The sequence below is a fragment of the Xyrauchen texanus genome, chromosome 13, assembly GCF_025860055.1.
Source record: "Xyrauchen texanus isolate HMW12.3.18 chromosome 13, RBS_HiC_50CHRs, whole genome shotgun sequence".
NCBI lineage: Eukaryota > Metazoa > Chordata > Actinopteri > Cypriniformes > Catostomidae > Xyrauchen > Xyrauchen texanus.
In genome coordinates this window covers 16514474-16540334 of record NC_068288.1, presented here as the reverse complement: position 1 = coordinate 16540334, position 25861 = coordinate 16514474, and the positions used below count along the sequence as shown (strand labels likewise).

Sequence of the window (25861 nt, the reverse complement as noted above, 5' to 3'; positions counted from 1 at the left end):
AGCAAGAGCAGAAGTGAAATGAGAAATGAGGAGGAGTGAGATTGTCACGGAGTTAAAATAAATCTCCTCCCCTTCACACCCCACAGGTGCCTGAATGAGGAAACCTGAAAGACAAGGAGAGATTTCCCGCAAACACATACACACATACACAGAGCATGTAGTGTGGATTTCAACCAAAATAATAATAATACAAATAAAAGCACACATTATTTCAAATGCAATTTGAAGATGTCTACAATTTGTTTATTTCTATGGGGATTGGCTGAATTACATGAGGTAGTAGTGTGGTTTGGATTACCATTTACTGTATCACTTAAGAAATATAGTTTTTAATCACAAAGCAACCCACAACACATATTCACCCATTTTTCATGTGTGATCCATGTTTTCCTGGCATGATTTCATTAATGAAAGCATACTTTTCCTATCTAAAACAAATGAAACAGACTGTGCACAGGTTCAAAGTCCAGCAAAAAAAGGGAAATGAAACAGAGATTTTGTAATTATAGGAAATTACAGGTCACATGCAAACACACCAAGTACATCATGGCTAATAATAATCAAGTTGTCTGTCAAAAAAAAACAAAACAAAAAAACAAGGTAAAACACCTACATTGGTTAGGTAAGATGACAAGGTCTGTATATGTCATGATGACATGCAAAACATTCAACTAATCGTAAGAAGATGGTATGAAGGCGTAAAAACTTGTAGCTCTAAAGCATGCACAAGGATCCACATTTGGCATGTTTTTCTAGTAATTATAACAAGTATTATTAAGTAGTTTTGATTGTTTATGGCAAGTAAAACAGTTCAAGAACAGAACACTTTTTTGAGTTTTGTGATAGCATATCTATTATGTGACTGCAACAAACCTGTTCCTCCTAAAAACCTGCTAGCAAACCACTGAAAATAAACAAAGCTTACCCAGTGTCGAAACCCCTATGACCCCTACACTTTCTGTGGAACAAAACATTTGCTATTTGTAGCAGAATGTCCAAGCTGCACTTTTCCAGAGATATTGATTCAGTCTTATGACTTCTGAAGATTAGGAAGTCACCTGTGTGAACTTAAAAGGGAACTGACATCATACATACATTAAAATTCCCTCCTGAGATGATTTGGTAAAAGGTAATTGCAAAAATGAGTAATAAATAAATAAAATGTTGTTGTTTAAAAAAATAATTAGCACCATTTGTTGGCAGATGCCACTTAACATTTGTTATCTAATGCAATGACATTAATGCATTTTAGTGTGGCTTAAGTGTTCAAATTATTTTTGAGGCATGTATGTTATGTTTTAGATGCAGGTTGTGCTTGTATCCCCATTAAGTTGCTTAAAGGAATATTTGTGATTCAGTACAGTTAAGCTCAATCAACTGCATTTGTGGCATAATGTTGATTTACACCAAAACAAAATCATTTTGACTCATCCCGGGGCATAGATACCAGTAGATTGCAAGTATGCAATATGAGTTGTCGTGTAAATTGAGTAGTTGGTGAATAGGCATTTGTAAATGGAGCATTTACACTACATTAACGCTATAGAGGTTTGTTAATGATTGCTCAAGTTTAAAAGAATAAATTCATATTATTTACATCATTGTTTGATTACATTATTGCTTTGAATGTTTGTATGTAATAATACATTATGTTAAATAAGCTTGATATTTGCCTGTGTATCTGAGCATGCTTTGATAAAGCCTATGAGTAAAACGTTGTGTGTTCAATGGAGATGTTAAAGGTGTCCACAGAAATCTTTTTTTTTTTTTTTTGGCCTATGTGGATATATCACAGTCAGTGAGGGGCAAGGTGATGATAGCAGCTAGGCAGGCTTTTCAGATGAGCAGATATAAATTAAAATTTTCTGATAGGGAAGAATATGATGTTTGATTTGATAAACAATGGACATATTTAAGAATATGCAATTAAAGTGAATTTTAATTTATCTGTGAATTGATTTGAACTGTTATGCACTGTGAAATGTATTGAAATGAAACAATCTTTTGAACGCAAATGCTTGGGCACTTGCAGTCCTATTGTTATTATTTTAGACTAATGATAAATTACACTTATCATTATTAATTTCCTAATGTTTAGGGAATGATAATTATTGTAATAGTTCTAAATCAGATAGATAGACAGACAGACATACAGATAGACAGACAGACAAACATACAGACAGATATAATAATAATTAAAAAAAAAGATTTTTTGGGGATAAATCCAAATAAATTTAATGAATTATTGAAAAAGCTTACCATTTTTTATCTGATTATGAGACACATTGTAAATGACTATCTGCTTAGTTTGTCAACATACAATGGATTTTTCCACTTAGTCACTAAGAAACAAAACACCAGCAATCACAATGGTTCTTGCTGGTGCATTGTTATAATTATTGTCTGTAAATATCGAAATAGAAAGAATGCTGTACTGACAGCACTGAGATTATAATGATCTAAAAAAACAAAAACATGAATGACAGGTATATGGATTATGGGAACATTTTCAGTTGGTTTTACTTAACAAGCATTTAATCATACTTTGAAGCTCACTGGCTTTTTGTTCATGATACATATTATGCAGGACTGCAACTCAGTAATGTAATAAGTGTATAATCTGCCATCTCTAAATAAAACAAAGGGGAAGCAAAGCCTGTATGAATGAGTTAGGCAGTCACTGCCCAGGTCTGAATAGAGGGCAGGGTGAAAGCCTGAAACAAGACACTTCTAGAACGGTAAATTCTATCTGGAAAAAATCATCCACCTTCCTTGTAAAAATGTAGGATACAGCAAACCTTGGTGATGAAAAATTGTAAAACAGATTTTATTTAGGATACTCCATCACAAAGCTGTATAAAGCAATTATGGCTGCAGCTGTGTTTATACTGATACAGGAACATTGCAATCTAAATGGTCTTTCAGGCTGTAGCTTAACAGATTGTGTATTAAAGTTCTTGGCTGTTACCTGTTCAGCAGATTGCTTGAAAGTCAACTGACCACTTCATAAATTCACACAGGGCCTTCGAGACTCTTTCTCACCCTCTCTTATTTTTCATATAATCAATCATACCTCATACTGATTTAGAGTCCTACTACTTTCAAACATGTATGTACATATTGTACATACACATATGTCTTGTATTTTATGTATAAATATTTCTGTGGTCACTGGTTGTTCTGAAGTCCATGGTCTACATGTCCTGCCATTGTGAGGTTAATCCTGTGGAGGGCGCTGTGGTACTCAGGGTGCTCTTGAGTCAAACGCTGAAGAATAGAGCTGACCTGAGATCAGAGCACAGATATGAAAATTGATGGTATTAGCACAAGTCGAAACTATAGATCAGTGATGTTCACATTTTTATGGCATGAGATCTACTTTTTATATAATGCAATTACAGTAAGATCTACCATGCACTATTTAAATATACAGGTGAAACTCGAAAAATTTGAATATCGTGAAAAAGTTCATTAATTTCAGTAATTCAACTTAAAAGGTGAAACTAATATATTATATAGACTCATTACAAGCAAAGTAAGATATTTCAAGCCTTTATTTGATATAATTTTGATGATTATGGCTTACAGCTTATGAAAACCCCAAATTCAGAATCTCAGAAAATTAGAATATTGTGAAAAGGTTCAGTATTGTAGGCTCAAAGTGTCACACTCTAATCAGCTAAACACTTGCAAAGGGTTCCTGAGCCTTTAAATGGTCTCTCAGTCTGGTTCAGTTGAATTCACAATCATGGGGAAGACTGCTGACCTGACAGTTGTGCAGAAAACCATCATTGACACCCTCCACAAGGAGGGAAAGCCTCAAAAGGTAATTGCAAAAGAAGTTGGATGTTCTCAAAGTGCTGTATCAAAGCACATTAATAGAAAGTTAAGTGGAAGGGAAAAGTGTGGAAGAAAAAGGTGCACAAGCAGCAGGGATGACCGTAGCCTGGAGAGGATTGTCAGGAAAAGGCCATTCAAATGTGTGGGGAGCTTCACAAGGAGTGGACTGAGGCTGGAGTTACTGCATCAAGAGCCACCACACACAGACGGGTCCTGGACATGGGCTTCAAATGTCAAACGTCTTACCTGGGCTAAAGAAAAAAGAACTGGTCTGTTGCTCAGTGGTCCAAAGTCCTCTTTTCTGATGAGAGCAAATTTTGCATCTCATTTGGAAACCAAGGTCCCAGAGTCTGGAGGAAGAATGGAGAGGCACACAATCCAAGATGCTTGAAGTCCAGTGTGAAGTTTCCACAGTCTGTGTTGGTTTGGGGAGCCATGTCATCGGCTGGTGTTGGTCCACTGTGCTTTATTAAGTCCAGAGTCAACGCAGCCGTCTACCGGGACATTTTAGAGCACTTCATGCTTCCTTCAGCAGACAAGCTTTATGGAGATGCTGACTTCATTTTCCAGCAGGACTTGGCACCTGCCCACACTGCCAAAAGTACCGAAACCTGGTTCAATGACCATGGTATTACTGTGCTTGATTGGCCAGCAAACTCGCCTGACCTGAACCCCATAGAGAATCTATGGGGCATTGCCAAGAGAAAGATGAGAGACATGAGACCAAACAATGCAGAAGAGCTGAAGGCCGCTACTGAAGCATCTTGGTCTTCCATAACACCTCAGCAGTGCCACAGGCTGATAGCATCCATGCCACGCCGCATTGAGGCAGTAATTAATGCAAAAGGGGCCCAAACCAAGTACTGAGTACATATGCATGATTATACTTTTCAGAGGGCCGACATTTCTGTATTTAAAATCCTTTTTTTTATTGATTTCATGTAATATTCAAATTTTCTGAGATTCTGAATTTGGGGTTTTCATAAGCTGTAAGCCATAATCATCAAAATTATATCAAATAAAGGCTTGAAATATCTTACTTTGCTTGTAATGAGTCTATATAATATATTAGTTTCACCTTTTAAGTTGAATTACTGAAATTAATGAACTTTTGCAGGATATTCTAATTTTTCGAGTTTCACCTGTATACTGTAGGCAGTGTTGTCATTATAACATTTTAGCAATCAGAACCAATAGCCTACCATTGAAATTGGATGATTCTTAAAAAAAAAAAAATAATACTTACTAATGTGTTAATTGGGTAAAAATTGTTTCAAGTTCAAGTAATTATTAAAGCAAGGAACCAGTCAGTTATAAAATACAAAGAAATAAATAAATAAGAAAACAGTGCTTAATATGTCTAACAGCAGTGTCAAGCATTCAAGTAAACATTCTTACATTCTCATGAATTATGGGTCTTTACTGTATGATTATAATACATTAATAATTTATTTTAAAGCTAAAGTTATTCAGCCAAGTGCAATGAATGGTTTTCTTGTTATTGTTGTTCATATTAATGACAGTCAGTGGCAGGTCTATCAGGCTGCATTTACCACTGCAAGTCCTAATCTGATATTTTGATTCATAGACTCTTTTTTTGTCCCCGGTGTTTCCCATTAATTACCTAGACCGTGTTGTCCCACCACAGTTTCATAATGAACTGAAAATATTTTTAGATCTCTAATGTTGTGTTTTGCGGCATTGCTTCCGCATCAGGCGAGTGATCAGTGGATGATGCTGCCACCCCTCCCCCCAGCGAGGGAGATGAATGTGAATGCGCCACTGACAGGGACATGCTCGACGTCCTTACAAGGGTGGTTGAAGAGCTTCACCTCAAGTGGTCTCCCCCAGAGGAACCTGAACAGTCTCGCCTCAATGAATGGTTCCTGCAGTCTGGACGCCGTCAAACGGCAGTGTCCCGCTAATCTGCCCCATGCTTCCCTGAAGTTCATAACAAACAATTTAAGTCCTGGCGCTTGCCCTTCTAGCCACGCTCATGCAATGACGCCATCCTCTTTAATGTAGTTCACGGGAAAGAAAACGGTTATGCCCAATTACCCCTGTGGAGGTGGCGCACCTCTGCCCAACAAGTAACAGGCCTTGGAAATCCCACCCCATACATCCTTCCAAACTGCGTTGACAAACAGCCACACTGCTGGAATGATTTACTCAGTGGCAGGACAAGCTGGATCAGCACTCCACGCAATGGCAGTGCTCCAGGTATTACAAGCCAAGTTCCTCAGGCAAATGGACGAGCACGGCTTCGATCCAGAGACATTCAAAGAGCTCCGCAGCACTACAGACTTAGCGCTGCATGCCACGAAAGTCACTGTGCAGGCCATCGGCAAGTCCATAGGTAACCTGCCAGTTCTGGATCGACATATATGGCTGATCCTTACAGAAATGAGTGATAAGGAAAAAGCCACTGTTGGATGCTCCATTGTCTACAGCTGGCTTCTTTGGCAGCTCTGTGAATAAGTTTTCTGAGCGTTACCTTGCGACTCAGCAGCAGTCACAAGCTATGAGACACTTTATGCCCAAACAGAGTTTATCACAGCCGGTTCGTTCGTGCTCTGTGTCGAGTCAGCGCCCGACTAAAAGCCCCATACATCCAGCCTCAGAGGCACTTGCATATCAGAACATGCAGCAAAAGTGCTCCTGATGGGCACAACCCACAAAACACTATTCCCCATCTCCCCACTAGTGTTAGCCAGAAAAGGAATATTGTTGTTCACAATTTTGTTCAAAATGTTGTTTCTGTGTCTTGCACTGAAATAAATGCAATAAAAGTGCAAAAAACAAAATCCAGCATTTGTGGCAAATGCATTCTCAAAAATGAGCCCTTTTCCTCTTCAAAGCACACACATTATGCACATCCGCTTCCCTATAGTGAGCGTTGCATCATTTCATACAGTGAGCAAACCAAATTTCCCTCTGAAACATTACGCGGATGTGGTTGTGTGATCAGCGAGCTGCAGTCACTTACTGTTCGACTAATCTCTATAGAGTGTATGCTGTTATATCTACGGTGCATATCAGCGGCTTTCTCCTTATCTGGAGATCCCCAGAGTATATCCCAACGAACCCCCCCGCACCCCAGCACGCTTGTTGAATTCCATCCAGGCTCAAGGTGAGAGCGGCTCGCCTCACAGCCAGTCTGCTTACTCCCTCAAGCCTCCCGAGCGGGATGATTAGTTCTCTGCTGCTTCGAAGAGCGTTCCTTGGTTCCTCGGGTCCGGGCGCCGCTCACAGGCATGTCCCCCTGGTTCCTTTCTTCCCGGAGGTGCATGATGAGCTGACGAGCTCGTGGAGGGCACCTTCCACTGCTCGCAACTGACCTCCTCGCTCATCCGCTCTCATTACCCTCGACGGCGGGGTGGCCCAAGGGTACTAAGGCCACCCGGAAGGCTCCCAAGCGTTCCTGAGATGGATGACCCAGGGAACAAGATGTTTGCTCCGGAGCTGGTAGAGAGACCACTCCGTCCCCTGGTGGAGGGCCGGGAGGAGAATCTTCAGTTCAAGGTATTTTCTTTGCTGCACCCCCTTTGTGCTGCATTTTCAATAATAGAGAAATTTCCTCTTTCCTTGGGTCACCTAGCCTGCAAATGCCATTATACGGCAACCCGGTGCCACACTTCAGCAGTCCCGACACCCCGGACCTCTCACCTCCGGAGCCACGACTGCTGCCACCCAGCCGGCCGGTTCTGACATGTCCAGAGGACGCCTACACGGGACCTCCTCCTCAGTCACTAACTCACCCCCTGCCAGGTGTGCGGAGCAAGGTAAGTGCTTCGAGTCTTCTCTCAGCACCATAGCCTCGGGATGCAACACTACCTGCCCCGCCCCACTGCGAAGCCTCACCAGGTACATCAAAAATGATTGTCCCCTTAGTGCCCCTCGCATGGAGCTTGGACGCATCGCTCCGGTTGGCCAGGACCGGCTAAGCAATTCAGTTTGCCAGGACCCCGGCCCTTTTTGCAGGCAAAGACGCCAACACCCTGCATGCTGAGATCGTGACCCTTTTACTCAAAGACGCAATAGAGCCTGTCCCTCCAGCCGAGATGAAGAAGGGTTTCTACAGCCCTTACTTCATCATACCCAAGAAAGGCGGCGGCTTACGACCGATCTTGGACATGCGAGTTTTCAACCTGGCCTTGCACGAACTCCCATTAAAAATGCTCACAAATAGACACATTCTAACTTGCGTCCGGCATCAAGATTGGTTTGCAGAGGCAGACCTGAAGGAAACGTACTTCCACTTCTCCATCTTGCCTTGACACTGACCCTTCCTACAGTTCGCATTCGATGGCCAGGCATATCAGTACAAGGTCCTCCTATTCGGAATGTCCCTGTTCTCTCGCGTCTTCACAAAGGTCGCAGAGGCAGCCCAAGCCCCGCTAAGGGAAGTGGGCATCTGCATACTCAATTATCTCGACAACTGGCTCATCCTAGCCCACTCTAGAGAGTTACTGTGCACCCACAGGGACCAGATGCTCAGGCACCTCAGCCGTCTAGGGCTTCAGGTCAACTGGGAAAAGAGTATCTCAGTTCAGAGCATCTCCTTTCTTGGCATGGAGTTAGTCTCAATGACAGCGTGCCTCACCAACGAGCGTGTGCAGTCAGTGCTGAAATGCCTCACCTTATTCAAGCCAGGCACAGCGGTACCTCGGTGTCGGGACTGCTGAAGTGTGGCACCGGGTTGCCGTAAGAATGGCATTTGCGGGCTAGGTGACCCAATTCAAAAGGTTCCTGGGGCATATGGCATCCTCCGTGGCGTTCGCACCACTGGTGATGATGTATATCAGACCGCTTCAGCTCTGGCTCCAGACTTGAGTCCCGAGATGGGCATGGCACCACAGCACGCACCGTGTGTTCATCATCCACGCCTGCCACCAGACTTTCAAACTCTGCGGACAGAAGTCCCCCTACATCAGGTGTCCCGATGTGTTCTAGTCACCACAGATGCCTCCAAACAGGGTTGGGATGCCATGTGCAATGGGCACACAGCTGCTGGCTCCTGGACGGGGCCCCAGCTGGGTTGGCACATCAACTGCCTAGAGTTGCTGGCTGTAATACTTGCCTGTGCTTGTAATACCTGTGGAGGTAATACTTGCTTGTAATACCTGTGGAGGTTTCTCCTGCTAAAACAGGGCAAGTGCTTCTTGATTCGATCAGACAGCACCGCAACGGTAGCGTACATAAATCGGCAAGGCGGCATGCACTCTCGTCATATGTCACAACTCAGCCATCTCCTCCTTTGGAGCCAGCGACTTAGGTAGTTGCGCGCCACACACATCCCGGGGGAACCTCAATACGGCAGCAGACGCGACAAGGTACACTCAGCGGAGAGTGGAGGATCCACCCCCAGGCTGTCCAGCTGATTTGGGAGCGGTTTGGCAAAGCACAGATAGATCTGTTCACTTCCCAAGAGACCTCCCATTGCCCACTCTGGTATTCCCTAATGGAGACTTCCCTTGGGACAGACATGCTGGCACACAGCTGGCCCCGGGGGCTGCGCAAGTATGCATTTCTCCCAGTGAGTCTACTTGCACGGGTGCTGTGCAAGGTCAGGGAGGACGAGGAAGTCACTCTGGTGGCCCCCTACTGGCCTACACGGACTTGGTTCTCGGATATCACGCTCCTTGCGACAGCCCCTCCCTGGCGAATTCCTCTGAGGAAGGACCTTCTTTCTCAGGGACGGGGCACCCTCTGGCATCCTCACCCAGGTCTCTGGAACCTCCATGTCTGGCCCCTGGACAAGATGCGGTAAATCTAATTGGCCTACCACCTGCTGTCTTAGATACGATCAACCAGTAGTAGTACCAACTCCTCCCTTGCAGCAGGTAGGATCTACCACCGTGCCATTCCCACAAGTGGCCTGAAAACCCATGTGAAATATTCTGCCACTCTTTACCTCCCCCCAGCCTGGGCAGGTTGTGGTCTCTGCAGGGTCTTTTGCCCCTGAAAGAATAGGAGTTGGAAAAGAACGCCTTCCCCGATGCGTGTGATAGTGTTAAGATGCCCCCAGCCGATTTATCTCTATGCAGGAAACATAGAGAGAGAAAGGCGCGGCCTGCTCCCATGCTTGGCACGTTGCTTTGTTCCCCCCTTCGGGGTACCAGGAACCTAAAAATTCTATTTTATGGGGCGATGGGGAAGGGTACGTGCAGTCTGGCGTAGCCTGTCGCTTGGTACACAACTGCCTGCACGCACCTGCATCAGCAGCGCACGAACATGTTTCAGCACATGGCGTGATTGAATAGGGACCCCTGGTGTCACTTCATTCGACGCAACGTTGAAGTGAGCAACAGACGGGGAATGTCTAGGTTACTGTCGTAACCTCCATTCCCTGATGGAGGGAATGAGACGCTGTGTCCCCCCGGCCACGACGCTGAACCGAGCCACTGTTATGGCTGAACCTCATTCTCGGCTCCTCAGTGCAAAACCTGAATGGACAGATGCACTATTTTCTCCCTTTATACCCGTATGTCCAGGGGAGGGAGATGCAAATTCTGCAGCTTTCTCCTGTTTGCATGGCTGTGCATTCCTGCCCCTGGGCGCTTAAACAGTGCAGATTAAAAAACTCTCACGAGTTTTTTCCATAAAAGAGTGATTTTATTTAAAAGAGTAATTTCCTCTAAAAGAGCAAAACACAGCGGTGTTGTACGTCCTTTTAAGGACGCGTCTTTATAAAGATGCCTTTCCGCCCCTGTGTTGTTCCTGGATGCGGTAGAGTGCCACTCCAGCTGCCCCCCGCGTTGCTCCTTCTTCCCACGGGATTGAGGACAATGCGGTTGGCGATGGAGGCGATTTGGGGATGGCAGCGGGTGCAGTTCCGCTGGGTACGCCCCCTCGGACCACCCGCACCCCGGCATGCTTGTTGACTCCCGTCCGTGCTCGAGGCAACGGTGACTCGCCTTACAGCCAGTCCGCCTACCCTCCTGACATCAAAGCCGATGAGCTCGCCACGGCATCGGAGGGCGTGGTATCTGACGCTGAGGACTCCCCTGGGCTGCTGCTTTCGGGCCTGCATGCCCAGGCTGAGGCCGACGCGCAGATGACCGACATGCTTTCCCGGGCAGCCACTAGCGTGGGCTTGGATTGGAACCCTCCATCCTCCCCACAGCCATCACGGCTGGACGACAGGTTCCTGGGGTCTGTACGCCGCTCACAGCCTCGTCCCACCCCAATCCCGTTCTTCCCGGAAGTGCATGATGAGCTGACGTCTTCGTGGAGTGCACCCTTCTCCACTCGTCACACCACCACCTGCTCATCCGCCCTCGCAACCCTAAACGGCAGAGTGCGCCACGGGTACACGGTGATTCCCCAGGTGGATAGGGCAGTTGCGCTTCACTTATGCCCCGGAAGCCCTACCACCTGGCAGGGCCACCCTGTACTCCCCTCCCGGACCTGTAGAGCAACATCCTTGCTGACCGCAAAGGCCTACAGCGCCACCGGATGTGCTGCTTCCGCCCTGCATGCCATGGCTCTCCTGCAGGTCCATCAAGCCAAGGCACTAAGAAACATCCACGGGGGTGGTCCTGATCCCGCTTGCCTCCATCAAGAGGGTCGGGACACCTGCAAGCGTTCTCTGTTAGCAACACTTGCCTGGAGTTCGGTCCGGCAGACACATATGTGATCCTAAGACCGCGACCGGGCTATGTGCCCAAGGTTCCTACCACACCCTTCAGAGATCAGGTAGTGAACCTGCAAGTGCTGCCCCGGGAGGAGGCAGACCCAACCTTTCGTTGCTGTGTCCAGTACGTGCTTTGCGTCCTCATGGGCACTGGCCAGGGGCACCTCCCTAGCAGACATCTGCAGAGCAGCAGGGTGGGCAACACCTAACACTTTCTCGAGGTTTTACAATCTCCGTGTTGAGTCAGTATCGTCCCGTGTTTTCTCAGGTCCGAGCCCGTAGAACTCGGTAACACGCTGACGTTCTGGCCGGGTGAATCGTTTGTGCCCTTTCCCTCAGCTGAGGTAAAATAGTGCGCCTCCGTTCCCAGGAGACCCTATCTTCGGGTCGCTGGTTGACTCCTCCCTAGCCCTTTTGGGTCCGCTACCCAAAAGCTACCCTGTACTGGAATAGGTGCTCCGCAGGTAAGGCCTCCTGCTCGGACTCCCCCTGTGTGTAATTCCGTGGTACTGTCCCCTCATGAGCGGACCCCCGTGTCTCCCTTAGGCAGTTACAGCTGCCTCGGTCATCGTGCTGTATGCTTCCCCCCTCTACGAGGCTGGATCTACCACCGCACCAACTTTTCCACATAGGTCCTAACAGGCCATGTGATGCATTTTCCACTCTTTGCCTCCCCTGCCGGGTAGGTGTTGCCTCCGCAGGGTCTTCTCCCCCTGAAAGAAGGGCTAAGACCCCCTTCCCTCAATGCATGTAAGGGCCCCGGCCGTAGTTGCTCTATGCGAGAAACATAGAGAGAAAAGATGCCCAGCCAGGCTGGCCCGTTCCCAGGTTGGCAGCCATCAACTTGTTCCCCCCTCCAGGGTAACGAAAAGGATTCTGATGGCTTGAATGGGGCATTGGGGAAGGGTACGTGGAGTCTGATACAGTTGGTCATCCTGCACATAAGAATACCTGCTCGCTCCTGTATCAGCAGTTCACGTACATGGCTCAGCGCATGGCACTTTTATAAGTGGACCCCTAGTGTCGCTTCTCTGACACAACGTGGAGAGAGCGACAGAAGGGGAACATCTAGGTTACGTATGTAACCTCCGTTCCCTGATGGAGGGAACGAGACGGTGTGTCTTCCCCGTCATGTCACTGAGCCGAGCCACTGTTGTGGCTGGACTATTTCCGGCTCCTCAGAAAAATCCTGAATGAACTCCCGTATTTGTGCCGCTTAAATACCCGTATGTCCGGGGGCGGGACATGCAAATACCCCCGGACAGACTGCCAACTTCTCATTGGCCTTTTTTCATAGATCAGAGGTGAATATCGGCGCTCAAGAGAGACCCCTAGTGTCGCTTCTCTGACACAACGTCTCGTTCCCTCCATCAGGGAACGGAGGTTACATACATAACCTAGACATTCCCTGAGACAAAGGTAACAAAACATTGCAAAAAAAAATCCGCACTACAAGACTCAGAGTTCTTCAGCCATGAGCAATGCACTCCTTGTTCTCAGTCCGAAATTCTGAGGAAATGGTGTTTGTGCACCTGTTTTTATAGCGGACAGTTTTGCGCCAAAACTGGCGGGGCTCAAACACCATAGCCAATATTAGAATATTGCCATTATTTTAGATAGTTTTCAACTAGGTCGTGTAAGAAGGCACACCCCTTATGCGTTACAATGCAATGTCTCGTTCCCTTTGTCTCAGGGAACCGAGGTTACATACGTAACAGACCCCAATATTTGGGTTTGGCCCCCAAATATTTTTTCGGTCGAAATAGGTCTATTTTTGGCTAAAAGCTTACATTTTACTATTAAAAAGTTGAACAGGGAAATGACGAGGTGCCCTCGTCATCCAGTATATTTTTTATACCCCTCTAGAGGGTCCGTGGTCAACCCACCACAGTCTCACAAAATCCTGTGAGAGGCACTGCTTGTGTTTATGCTTACTTCAACATAACTGACTGTGTTTCTATGTATCCCTCAAAAAGACAGTCATTTTGAAATGTCTTTGAACATTACACAGCCGCGTATCCGCATTACGTGAGCGCTCTCACAACAAACGCACACAAAAAGTCCAAAAAATCCAAATGTGTGCGAGGTGAAATGAGGAAATAAAAAGTGATCTTTAAGAATTGTGTTATTTGAGTAGTTTCTCTCTATTCCCTTTATCGTTTAACCTGATAACGAGATCAACCAGTGGTTGTCTTGCAATGGACCAGTCGGTTAGAATATACGATATTAACTATACGGGAGACATTAACTGAAGTGCTTGTGAAGTGAATTTTGTGTCTGCAGCAAGCTTTGCATACAAGCAAAAGGCTATATAAACATAACGGTTGCACTTTATTTTACAGTATGTGTACTTTCAGTATACTTGTGTAGGCTAATTACCCAAGAAAGTACTGAGTAATATTAGGTAACATGTACTTAATATGGGTTATGGTTAGAGTAGGGGTTAGGTTTATGGTTAGTAGGCTACCTAGTAATCACTGTAGTTGTTGAAATTATATAGTATGTTTTTGTACTCTGCTTATTCAATTTTATCATATGATATTTAATGGATTTTACGCAGACCATTTTCAATTGCTCCTCCTGTTTCTGTTTAGCCACCTCCAGTGCTGTTACTCCACTTGCCACAGGACTGTATCGTCCCTCCTTAAGAGCCTGCAGGTGTTTGGCCCGACCCTGCAGGGTGACCAGACAAGACAAATTCTGCAGAGAAGAGCAGAGAACCATTGGTGATCCCACAATATCAGTGCAAGTTTCAAAACACACACTAAACTCAGATTGGAATGTATTACTTATTTCGAAATATAGAGGTGTGGATTAAATTTAGGGTGTTGAAAAAGTTTGTGTTTGTGGCATTTTGTCCTCTATTGAAGCAAGTAACTGTGGGGTGTATGCTGTTAGAGTCAGGCTTGGGGGGTTACTGAAAACTTGTAACTATTACGTAACCAGGATACAAAAATTGTGTAACTGTAATCCATTAAATTTACATAAAAAGCCACCGTATTCAGATTACAGTTACATTTGGTAAAAATTGGGATTACAATTTTATATATATATATATATATATATATATATATATATATATATATATATATATATAGATAGATAGATAGATAGATAGATAGATATAGTAATTTTTATTTCTATAGCGCCTTTCACAACACATTTCACAATTTCACAATCATTTCAAAGCAGCTTTACAGAAGATCAGGCATTAACAGAAGATAAAACTGTCTATAATGTCTATGAGTCAACTAACTAACTGTTAAGGGACAGTGTTTAAACATACAGTAGATTTTGTATGAACTGTAAGATTAATGACTAATGTCTTTGAAGTCCATCCTATATTAACTGCAGAAGTTCACATAGATACAATTGTCCTTGTTAATTGGCTGATGAAGGCTTTTGTTGGCAATTGATAGTCTATGTATCCCATTTCAAGAGTGTAGTCCATCAATAGACCAAGGAGATGCAGGCAGAGATCAGTGAGGTGCATCGCAGTTCAACCTGGCGGGTAATTTCGGTGAGGTTCGGTGTGGTCCATCTTAAGTCCAAGATTCAGACAATGGCATATGAAGTATCTCATGTCTTATGGTTGGAGTTGGCATCAGTTCATCTTCTGAAGTCCATCATAATTGACTGAAGTGATGTTTGGCTGGCAACGGCTGCATTTAGTCATCATAACACAGCGACACGTAGCAGTGGAGTCCAACACGAAGCAGGAATCCAGCCAGTTCTGGTGACCTCAGGATAGGAGTAAAACAAATAAAATTATATTAGCATACGTAGATGCCATTCAATTTATTGTTATAGATCATTATTATGCTTCTGGTTTCTAGTTCTGGCAGACCTAACTAAAACAGCCTAATTGAGGGTTGAAGGCTAAATTAGGTGTATGCCTGGCTAAATAGATGAGTCTTTAGGCTAGACTTAAACTGAGGGAGTGTGTCTGCATCTCAAACATTGTTAGGGAGACTATTCCATAGCTCCTAAAGAGCCAAATACAAAAAGGATCTACCTCCTTTTGTGGATTTTGTTATTCTAGGAACTATTAACAGGCCAGAATTTTGCGATCGTAATGAACGTGATGGAAAATAGCATCGTAGAAGGTCACTTAAGTACTGCAGAGCTAGACCATTCAAAGCTTTGTATGCAGTTAACAGAATTTTTTATTAAAACGAAATTTAACAGGTAGCCAATGTAACGATGATAAAACGAGGCTAATATGATCATATTTCTTGGTTCTTGTTAGCACTCTGGCTGCTTATTTATTGATCTTGCTGGACATCCTCCCAGTAATGCATTACAATAATCTAGTCTTGAGGTCATGAACGCATGATTTAGTTTTTCGGCAACAGCAACAGAAAGCATGTGCCGTAATTTAGCGATATTTCTTGGGTGGAAGAATGCTGTTCTACAAACATTGGTAATTTGATTTTCAAGGACAGATTGATATCAACTATAACACATAAGTTCTTCGTTGTTGAAGATGATGTAACAGTATATTCATCGAGAGTCTAATTATATTTTAGCAGCTTGTTTTTTTTTTTTTTTTTGAGGTTTTTGGTCCAATAATTAGTACCTCTGTTTTGTCAGAATTGAGTAGAAGGAAATTTCTGGCCATCCAATCTTTATTTCATTAATACACTCCACACACAGTGGAAACTTATTCCACGATTCCTGATAATATCTCTCAGGGGAGGCATATACAAGGAGAAAAGCAGAGGCTCTAAAACTGATCCCTGTGGCACTCTATACTTTACTTTTGTTTGGTTTGACAATTCCTCATTTACATAGACAAAGTGGCAAATGTTTGCTAAATAGGACCTAATCCATGCTAATGCAACTCCACAAATGCCAACATAATTCTCAAGCCTATTCAAGAGAATGTCGTGATCTATCGTGTCGAATGCTGGACTAAGATCTAAAAGCACTAGAAGTGAATTGCAGCAGTGGTCAAATGATAAGAGCAAGTCATTTGTAACTCTGATAAGTGCAGTCTCTATACTGTGATGAGGCCTAAATTATGACTTTAATTGTTCATATATACTATTTCTCTGTACAAATGAACATATTTGGGAGGATACTACTTTTCTAGTATTTTCGACATAAATGGGAGATTTGAAATCAGTCTATAGTTAGCCAGTTCTTGTAGTAGTTTTTCATGCCAATTTTGTGAAAAATCACTCAGCATCTTTGGGGTTTTGATTTCAGAAGAATAGACTTTATTATCACACAATAAAGCCGAGTTGCCTACGGTGAAACCACAGTACCAACAACAACTGAAGCATCTCTGGTTTGGTTTTACTTAAATACATCTCCTCAAACAAGGTGGGGCTTACATGTATTATCTATCATGCTCTTCATTGACTCTGGTCTGACCATATTAAGAAGTAACAGAAAGTCCTTTGGAAGAGATCAATTCTCCCCCCTAAGTAATGCTATTTATGTTTCTGCACACACAGTCAAATAGTCAAACATATGTGAGCACATATTCATCACGTCACAGGCCTTTACATACAGTAAACTGCATGTTTGCCCCTAAGACATAACTGTGGTATAAATCAACAATTGATTATTCCTGATTAACTTGATAAAAATATACTACATTCTCCAGGATCAAGTTGTGGCTTCTTAGTAAGCAGTTTGATAACTGCCATTTTAAAGTTTCTTTGGACATGTCCTAAGGATAGCGAGGAGTTAATAATATTAAGAAGAGGTGCTGAAATGACAGGAAATACCTCTTTTAAGAGCTTAGTTGGTATTGGATCTAACAAACATGTTGTGGCTTTTGATGTTTCGATAAGTTTTGTTAGCTCTAAATGACCTATGACAGCGAAGGAATGAAGTTGCACGTGAGGAAAATTATGAGACACTGTTTTCTGAGGTCCTATGACAGATGATTGCATAATTCCAATACTTCTGATTATTTCAATTTTATCTGTAAAGAAATTCATGAAGTCATAACTCTTATGCTGCGATGGAATATCTGGTTCTGTTGAGGCTTTATTCCTAGTTTAACCACAGTACTGAATAAACGCCTAGGATTGTTGTGGTTATTTGAGTTTACTAAAATATGCTGACCAGGCAGCTTTTAGTGCTTGTCTATAGCTACAGACACTATCCTTCCAAGCTTCCTAATTTTGTATTCTTCCACATGCGCTCCAATTTCCTAGCTGCTCTCTTGAAGGCATGAGTGAGATCTTTGTACCATGGTGCAGGGCTTATTTTTTAATTTTCTTTAATCAAGGGGGGTGGGGGGGGCGACACTATCAAGAGTGCTAGAGAGGGCAGCATTTATATTTTTTGTTATGTCATCAAGTTCTTCTGGGCTTTGGGGTTTACTGAGTGTTTGAGATAGATTATTAGTGAAGCTATCTTTAGTGGTCGAAAGAATAGTTCTACCTAAATGATAGCATGGTGTAGATTGATTAACATTAGCTGATCGCAGCATACAAGAGATGAAGTAATGATCCGAGATGTCATCGCTCTGCTGCAGAATTTCAATATTATCAAAATGAACTTCATATGACAGAATTAAATCTAGTGTATGATTATGGCGATGAGTTGGTCCTGTTACATTTTGTCTGACTCCAAGAGTGTTGAGAATATCGATAAATGCTAATCCCAATGTGTCATTTTCATTATCTATGTGAATGTTGAAGTCACCAACAATTAAAGCTCTATCTACAGTAACTACAAGATCTGATAAAAAAATTGCTAATTCACCAAAGAAATCAGAATAAGGCCCTGGTGATCTATGCACTGTAGCAAGGTTAAAAGATGACATCGTTTATTTACCTATATCTGATGGTGTCACATTAAGCATTATTAGTTCAAAAGACATTTATATCCTATCCTCTGGGTAACACCAAAAACGTCACTGTATATTGTAGCAACACCTCCTCGAACCTTCAGATGAGGCTCATGTTTATAACAATAACCTGGGGGAGTAGATTCATTTAAACTAATATATTCATCCGGTTTAAGCCAGGTTTCAGTCAAACAGAGCGCATCAAATCTATGATCTGTAATAATTTCATTAACATTTAGTGCTTTCGTAGAAAGCGATCTAATGTTTATTAGCTATAGCTTTATATGATGTTTATCTTTAATTTGTTTGTTTTGTTCAAGTTTGACCTCAATCAAATTCTTTCTAAATGATTTAGTGAGCGTTTTGTGGTTGGTATTTCGGGGAACAGACAGAGTCTCTATGAGATATCGTCATGGTTACTGTGGTAACCTCCGTTCCCCCGATGGAAGGAACGAGACGTTGTATCGATTGTAGTGAGAATTTGCAGACAGAATTTGCATGCCCCGCCCCCGGACATACAGGTATAAAGGGGAGCAGGCGACCGACTGTCAGACAGGTTTTCACTGAGGAGCCGAGAATAAGTTTACGGTGTATTACAGTGGTAGGGATAGTGACGTGGCAAGGGGAACACAACGTCTCGTTCATTCCATCGGGGAACAGAGGTTACAACAGTAACCATGATGTTCCCCTTCTGTCACTCACTCAACGTTGTTTCGATTGTAGTGACACAAGGGGTCCCACTTCAAAACGCCATGCACTACCCGTGTTACGTTTCTGCCGAGCCAGGTGCAAGCAGGCTGCTGCATGACTGACCGAACTGCGCAACTCTGCGGGTCTTCAGATCAGGAAGAACACCAATTCAGAGTTCAGAGGTAAGCGAGGCTCTCAGAAGAGACCCCTTGTTTTACTACAATTGACCCAGCGTCGAGTGAGTGACAGAAGGGGAACTAGGTGATACTGTCTCTATGTGTTGTTGTTTACGTGACCTGTGTGACATTTCAAGTCAGCTAGCAGATGTTCGGATTAACCAGTTAATCTACTTCCTGACCTGGGCCCCAGTTAGTCAAATACTATCATTATTAAGACTAGGAGCCAAATTACTAGAGAGGAGAGTGGCACCTTCCCTTGAGGAATGGAGTCCGTCTTTCTTTAGCAGGTCAGGTCTACCCCAAAAACTCTTCCAATTGTCTATAATTCCTATTCTATTCTCCAGGCACCACTCAGACATCCAGCCATTCAGTGACACTAATCTACAATAAACCTCATCACCATGACGAGCAGGAAGGGGACCAGAGCATATTACAGTCCCTGACATCGTTTTTGCAAATTCACACACCTCTTTAACATTATTTTTAGTGATCTCCGACTACCGAGCCAGACATCGTTAGTCCTGACATGAATAACAATTTTAGAAAATCTACGTTTAGCATTAGACAGCACTTGTAAATTTAATTTGATGTCAGACACTCTGGCACCCGAAATGCAATTAACAATAGTGGCTGGAGTCTGTATTTCCACGTTCCTTACAACATGATTCTCAGTGGGTGCATCACTGAGTGTGGAGAATCGAAGGAAACCCTAACAGGAATGGGAGAGTGGTGTCTCTTTGCTGAGCGAGTATGCCGCCGAGACGTCACCCAAACGCCCTGCTGCGGGGGCTCTACAGCCGGAACCAAAGTGTGTGTGTTGCTCTCTGTACTACTCGCTTCCGAAACAGTATCTATCAGCTTCTCTTTCTCACTGACCTCCACTAGCTAGCATTCGGATGCGTGTCTCTAACTCATTAACCTTCAGCCTGACTAATTACTTACATTTATCACATGCTAATCCCTCACTGCTGACAGAGGAGGCTATTGTAAACATGTGACATGCAATGCAGGAACAAATAACATGAGCGGATGCCATGACTTACCGCAGTTATTTGTTGTTGTTGGTTGTTCCTGAAGGGTGAGGGTTTGAGATTGATGTGAATCCCTCAAGCAATTGTTTGTTGTTGTTGGTTGTTCTTGATAAGCGGCCCTTTGAGATCGATGCAATAATCCATGTAACACAGAGGAGAAAATAGGTGCACGCTGAAAAATGCATGCAGATTAATCGCGATAAAAATAGAACGTGGATGCACGTAGAAAATGCACAGTTGAATCGCTATAAGAGAATAATGCGGGGGGAAACACGATGCACGCTGAAAAATGACAGATGTTCAAGATTAAAGGCTGAAAACAGATATATAAGCGATGTAACAAAAAAAACTAGCAGGCTACAAACACAGACTCGAGCTAGGCACCAGCAGCAACAGGTAAAATACACGCAGATGAAACCGTAGAAAAGAGGAAAAACTGAAACACTCGGTAAAATGAAAGAGGATAAAACGATGAACGTATTAGAATAAGAATAAGCAATGCTAAGCAGCCTAAGGCGGCTACAAACACAAACACTCTTGCAGTGTGCCATCAGCAACACGAAGTCCATTCATTTTATATATATATATATATATATATATATATATATATATATATATATATATATATATATATACACACTCACCTAAAGGATTATTAGGAACACCATACTAATACTGTGTTTGACCCCTTTCGCCTTCAGAACTGCCTTAATTCTACGTGGCATTGATTCAACAAGGTGCTGAAAGCATTCTTTAGAAATGTTGGCCCATATTGATAGGATAGCATCTTGCAGTTGATGGAGATTTGTGGGATGCACATCCAGGGCACGAAGCTCCCATTCCACCACATCCCAAAGATGCTCTATTGGGTTGAGATCTGGTGACTGTGGGGGCCATTTTAGTACAGTGAACTCATTGTCATGTTCAAGAAACCAATTTGAAATGATTCGAGCTTTGTGACATGGTGCATTATCCTGCTGGAAGTAGCCATCAGAGGATGGGTACTGTTACATCTGAATAATGAGGCTGACGAAGAGATGCGGATCCAAACGCAGTTAGAGTTTATTTGATAACAAAACACTAAATGAACAAAAGAACAACCCACGATGGGGAAAAGAAACATAAACTAGATAAGGTAATCACGGTAGAGACAAACAGGGAACAAGGGAGAGACGCAAACATCAGGCAAACATCAAACAACGATCGACGAAGACTGAACAAAGACACAGGGTATAAATACACAGACAGGGAAAAAAGGGACCAATGAAAGAACAGAACTCAAACAAGATAACAATGTGATTAACAGAAACCAAAGGCAAATTAACAAGGGCAGGTGAAAACAATGAACAGAGGAAAACACGAACGCTAACAAAGAGACTATGGAATTACATAAGGGACTAAAGTGAAAACTAAGAAATGCAAAAGTGACAACAAATGGTAAACAAAAGGGCAACAGAGAAACAAGACAGGGTAATCGTTACAGGTACATGGTGGCCATAAAGGGATGGACATGGTCAGAAACAATGCTCAGGTAGGCCGTGGCATTTAAACGATGCCCAATTGGCACTAAGGGGCCTAAAGTGTGCCAAGAAAACCACACCATCCCCCACACCATTACACCACCACCACCAGCCTGCACAGTGTTAACAAGGCATGATGGATCCACGTTCTCATTCTGTTTACGCCAAATTCTGACTCTACCATCTGAATGTCTCAACAGAAATCGAGACTCATCAGACCAGGCAACATTTTTCCAGTCTTCAACTGTCCAATTTTGGTGAGCTCTTGCAAACTGTAGCCTCTTTTTCCTATTTGTAGTGGAGATGAGTGGTACCCGGTGGGGTCTTCTGCTGTTGTAGCCCATCCGCCTCAAGGTTGTGCATGTTGTGGCTTCACAAATGCTTTGCTGCATACCTCGGTTGTAACGAGTGGTTATTTCAGGCAAAGTTGTTCTTCTATCAGCTTGAATCAGTCAGCCCATTCTCCTCTGACCTCTAGCATCAACAAGGCATTTTCGCCCACAGGACTGCCGCATACTGGATGTTTTTCCCTTTTCACACCATTCTTTGTAAACCCTAGAAATGGTTGTGCGTGAAAATCCCAGTAACTGGGCAGATTGTGAAATACTCAGACCGGCCCGTCTGGCACCAACAACCATGCCACGCTCAAAATTGCTTAAATCACCTTTCTTTCCCATTCTGACATTCAGTTTGGAGTTCTGGAGATTGTCTTGACCAGGACAACACCCCTAAATGCATTGAAGCAACTGCCATGTGATTGGTTGATTAGATAATTGCATTAATGAGAAATTGAACAGGTGTTCCTAATAATCCTTTAGGTGAGTGTATATGAAGCTTTTAAAGGTAAGACCCACATGAAAATCACGATAGCTAGGATAGCTAAAATTAGTCATAAGTAGTGCTTGATTATGAAAGGCCAATATTAGCCTTTCACCGATATATTGGTCTCGGCGTATATGTTTACCGATATGGGGAGATATGAAAACTTTTTTCAGAACATATAATGCAGAAAACAATACTTTAGAATTGGTGACATTTGTCCAGCGGAGCACGCTCCGACTCCACTGTTTACAGAGCTTAGCTGACCATGGTTCTACAAACAGGGCGGAGTTAATTTGTGAGGTGCTAAAGGAATAGTTCACCCAAAAATGAAAATGTGCTGATCATTTCTCACCCTCAGGCCATCTAAGAGTTTCTTTCTTCATCAAAACAGAATATAAGATATTTAGGATTTAATTTCAGGCCTCCTCCTCTAAACAATGTAAGAAAATATACTAATTTTTTTGACGGTCCAAAATGTATATTTAGGGTGCATCAAAATGATCCACAGGACTCCAGTCGACAAATAAAGTTCTTCTGAATGCAAACAATTGATTATTTTGAGAAACAAAACAATACTTATACTTTTTAACTGTAAATATTATCTTCCATACATCTCTGATTTTTATTTAGCTACTTATTGTATTTTTATTTATTATTTATTTAAATGGTCAGCAATTGACTTATACTAAACAGTACTGATGTTTATTTAGCTATTTATTTTATTTGAATTTATTCTTTATTTTAATGGTTAGCAATTGACTGATAATAAACTATGACATTCCCCTTCTGTCACTCACTCGACGTTGTGTCGATGTTGTGACACTAAGGGTTCCTATGAAAAATGCCATAAATACTGAACTGTGCTACATGGATTGGTGGTGCAAGGCAGGCAAAGCTCTGTGTGCCTCGTAGCCAGTGCACCAGGCCGTCACGTACCCCCCAACACACTCATAGGCATCAAACGGTCCCCTGCACCTCTGGACAAGTCGACTACTCAAAAAATAAGGACCGGCTGACCCAGCCATGGCCTCTTCTCTTTTTTCTCCCCAAAAATAATTAAATTGTTCAGCTGGGGGCCATATAAGGGCCACGTCAGAGGGTGTCCCTCCAAAGAGGAGGGCACCGTGGAGACCACAGGCTTTAGAGTGGGAATACGTCACATGGTCTCACAGCACGTCATGTGGAGGGACCCCGTGGTAGATCCTACCCGAAGGGGGATGTCCATGATGACGGGGACAGAGAGGCCTCTTCCCAAAGAAGATGCAGTTTACCAACAGGGAAACCCTTTTGCGTAAAATACATATCACAGGGTTATCAATGGGCAAACCAATGCATGTGAAGCAACTATTCCAGTACAGGGCCTAATTGACACATGTACTGGGCCGGCGGCAAGTTTATCCGAAAACTCACCAACCACAGGGCTAAGGAGGTAGGATATCCAGGGTCCACACTTTTGTGAACTGGGAGGAGCGCACATCTTCAGCTCAAGGCAGGGGAAAGGTGCTATACGCAAGCAGTACACCCTGGCCAGCTGTCCCGAGACTTACCTGTTTGAACCTGAAAATACATGGGATGAAACCAGCTCAACCCGGAGGTTGTAGAACCTTGCAAAGGTGATAGGTGTTGCCCAGCCCGCTGCTCTGCAGATGTCTGCTAAAGAAGCGCCATTCATCAGAGCGCAGGAGGCCGCTACACCCCTGATAGAATGGCCGTGCAGCCCCACAGGGGTTGGCACGTCCTGGGTGTGATTAGCCATAGGGATGGTGTCATTGACCCAGTGGACTCTATTTGGAGACAATGCTTCTTTTCCGCTGTCCACCAAAGCAGACAAAGAGCTGCTCGGAGCATCTAAAGCTCTGCATGCGATCTAAGTAGATGCGCAAAGCACGCACCGGACAGAGCAACGACAAGGCTGGGTCTGCCTTCTCCTGGGGCAGCGTTTGCAGGTTCACCACCTGATCCCTGAACGGAGTCGTTGAAACCTTGGGCACATAGCCCGGTCTGGGTCTCAGGATGACGTGAGTGTAACCCGGACCGAACTCCATTCACGGTTCACTGACAGACAACGCCTGCCTGTCCCCTACCTTCTTGATGGAGGTGAACACCGTCAGGAGGTCAGTCTTCAAGGAGAGCGCCTTTAACTCAGCTGACTCTAGGGGCTCAAATGGAGCTCCCCGTAGGCGCCGAAGGACCACAGAGAGGTCCAACGAGGGAACGAGGCACGGTCTGGGGTGATTTAATCTCAGGAACATGACGATCAAGTCGTGCGTCCCCAAACACTTACCGTCAACTGCATCGTGATGTGCCGAGATAGCGGCTACATACACCTTCAAGGTGCCTCCAACTTTTCTTGCAGAAAGGTCATTCTGTGGTCCATCTCTGGGAGTCTTCGTTTCGGGTAAGAACACAACTTAGTGAACAGACACCACTTCAGGTCATACAGGCGCCTCGTCGAGGGTGCCCTGGCCTGAGTGATCGTGTCTACCACTGCAGGTGGTAGGCCACTTAAGTCTTCAACGTCCCATCCAAGGGCCAGACGTGGAAATTCCAGAGGTCAGGTTGCGGGTGCCAGATGGTGCCCCATCCTTGTGAATGAATGTCCTTCCTCAGGTGAATTCGAATGGGGGGCTGTCGTGAGGAGCGTGAGGTCAGAGAACCAAGTCCGGGGGGCAATAAGGAGCCACTAGGATGACCTGCTCCTTGTACTCCCTGACCTTGCACAACATCTGTGCAAGTAGGCTCACTGGGGGAAATGCATATTTGTGCAACCCCAACGGCCAGCTGTGTGCCAGCGAATCTGTGCCAAGGGGAGCCTCGGTCAGAGAATACCACAGTGGACAGTGGGAGGATTCCTGGGAAGCGAACAGGTCTACCTGCGCTTGACCGAATCGACTCGAAGTCAGCTGTACCACCTGAGGGTGGAGTCTTCACTCTACCCTGAGCATGACCTGCCACGATAGCGCATCCGCTGTGCTGTTGAGGTGGCCCAGGATATGAGTGGCTTGCAACGACTTGAGTCGCTGTTGACTCCAGAGGAGGAGACGGTGGGCGAGTTGCGACATACAACGAGTGTGTTGGTCACCTTGGCGTTTGATGTACGCAATTGTCGCTGTGTTGTCCATCCGGACAAACATATGCTTGCCTCGGATCAACGGCAATAGCCTCCACAGGGCAACACAACATCGAGTGAGTGACAGAAGGGGAACTGATTTTTATTTAGCCATTTATTGTATTTTTATTTATTTAAATGGTCAGCAATTGACTAATACTAAACAGTACTGAGTTTTTTAAAGCTATTTATTGTATTTTTATTTATTCTTTAATTTTCCGTG

General features: G+C 44.0%; 1 protein-coding gene across 1 annotated transcript in view; it reads right to left on the bottom strand.

Moving 5' to 3' along the window:
• Window positions 1-2498: 2498 nt before the first annotated feature.
• ccdc40 (coiled-coil domain containing 40) overlaps window positions 2499-25861 on the bottom strand; it is a 68299-nt gene continuing 44936 nt past the window's right edge. The window contains exons 19-20 of the mRNA XM_052141339.1: window positions 14039-14176; window positions 2499-3285 (exon numbers count right to left, since the gene is read on the bottom strand). Of these exons, the coding sequence (XP_051997299.1) occupies window positions 3169-3285; window positions 14039-14176 (255 nt within the window). The 3' untranslated portion in view covers window positions 2499-3168. The remainder of the gene's footprint in view (window positions 3286-14038; window positions 14177-25861) is intronic.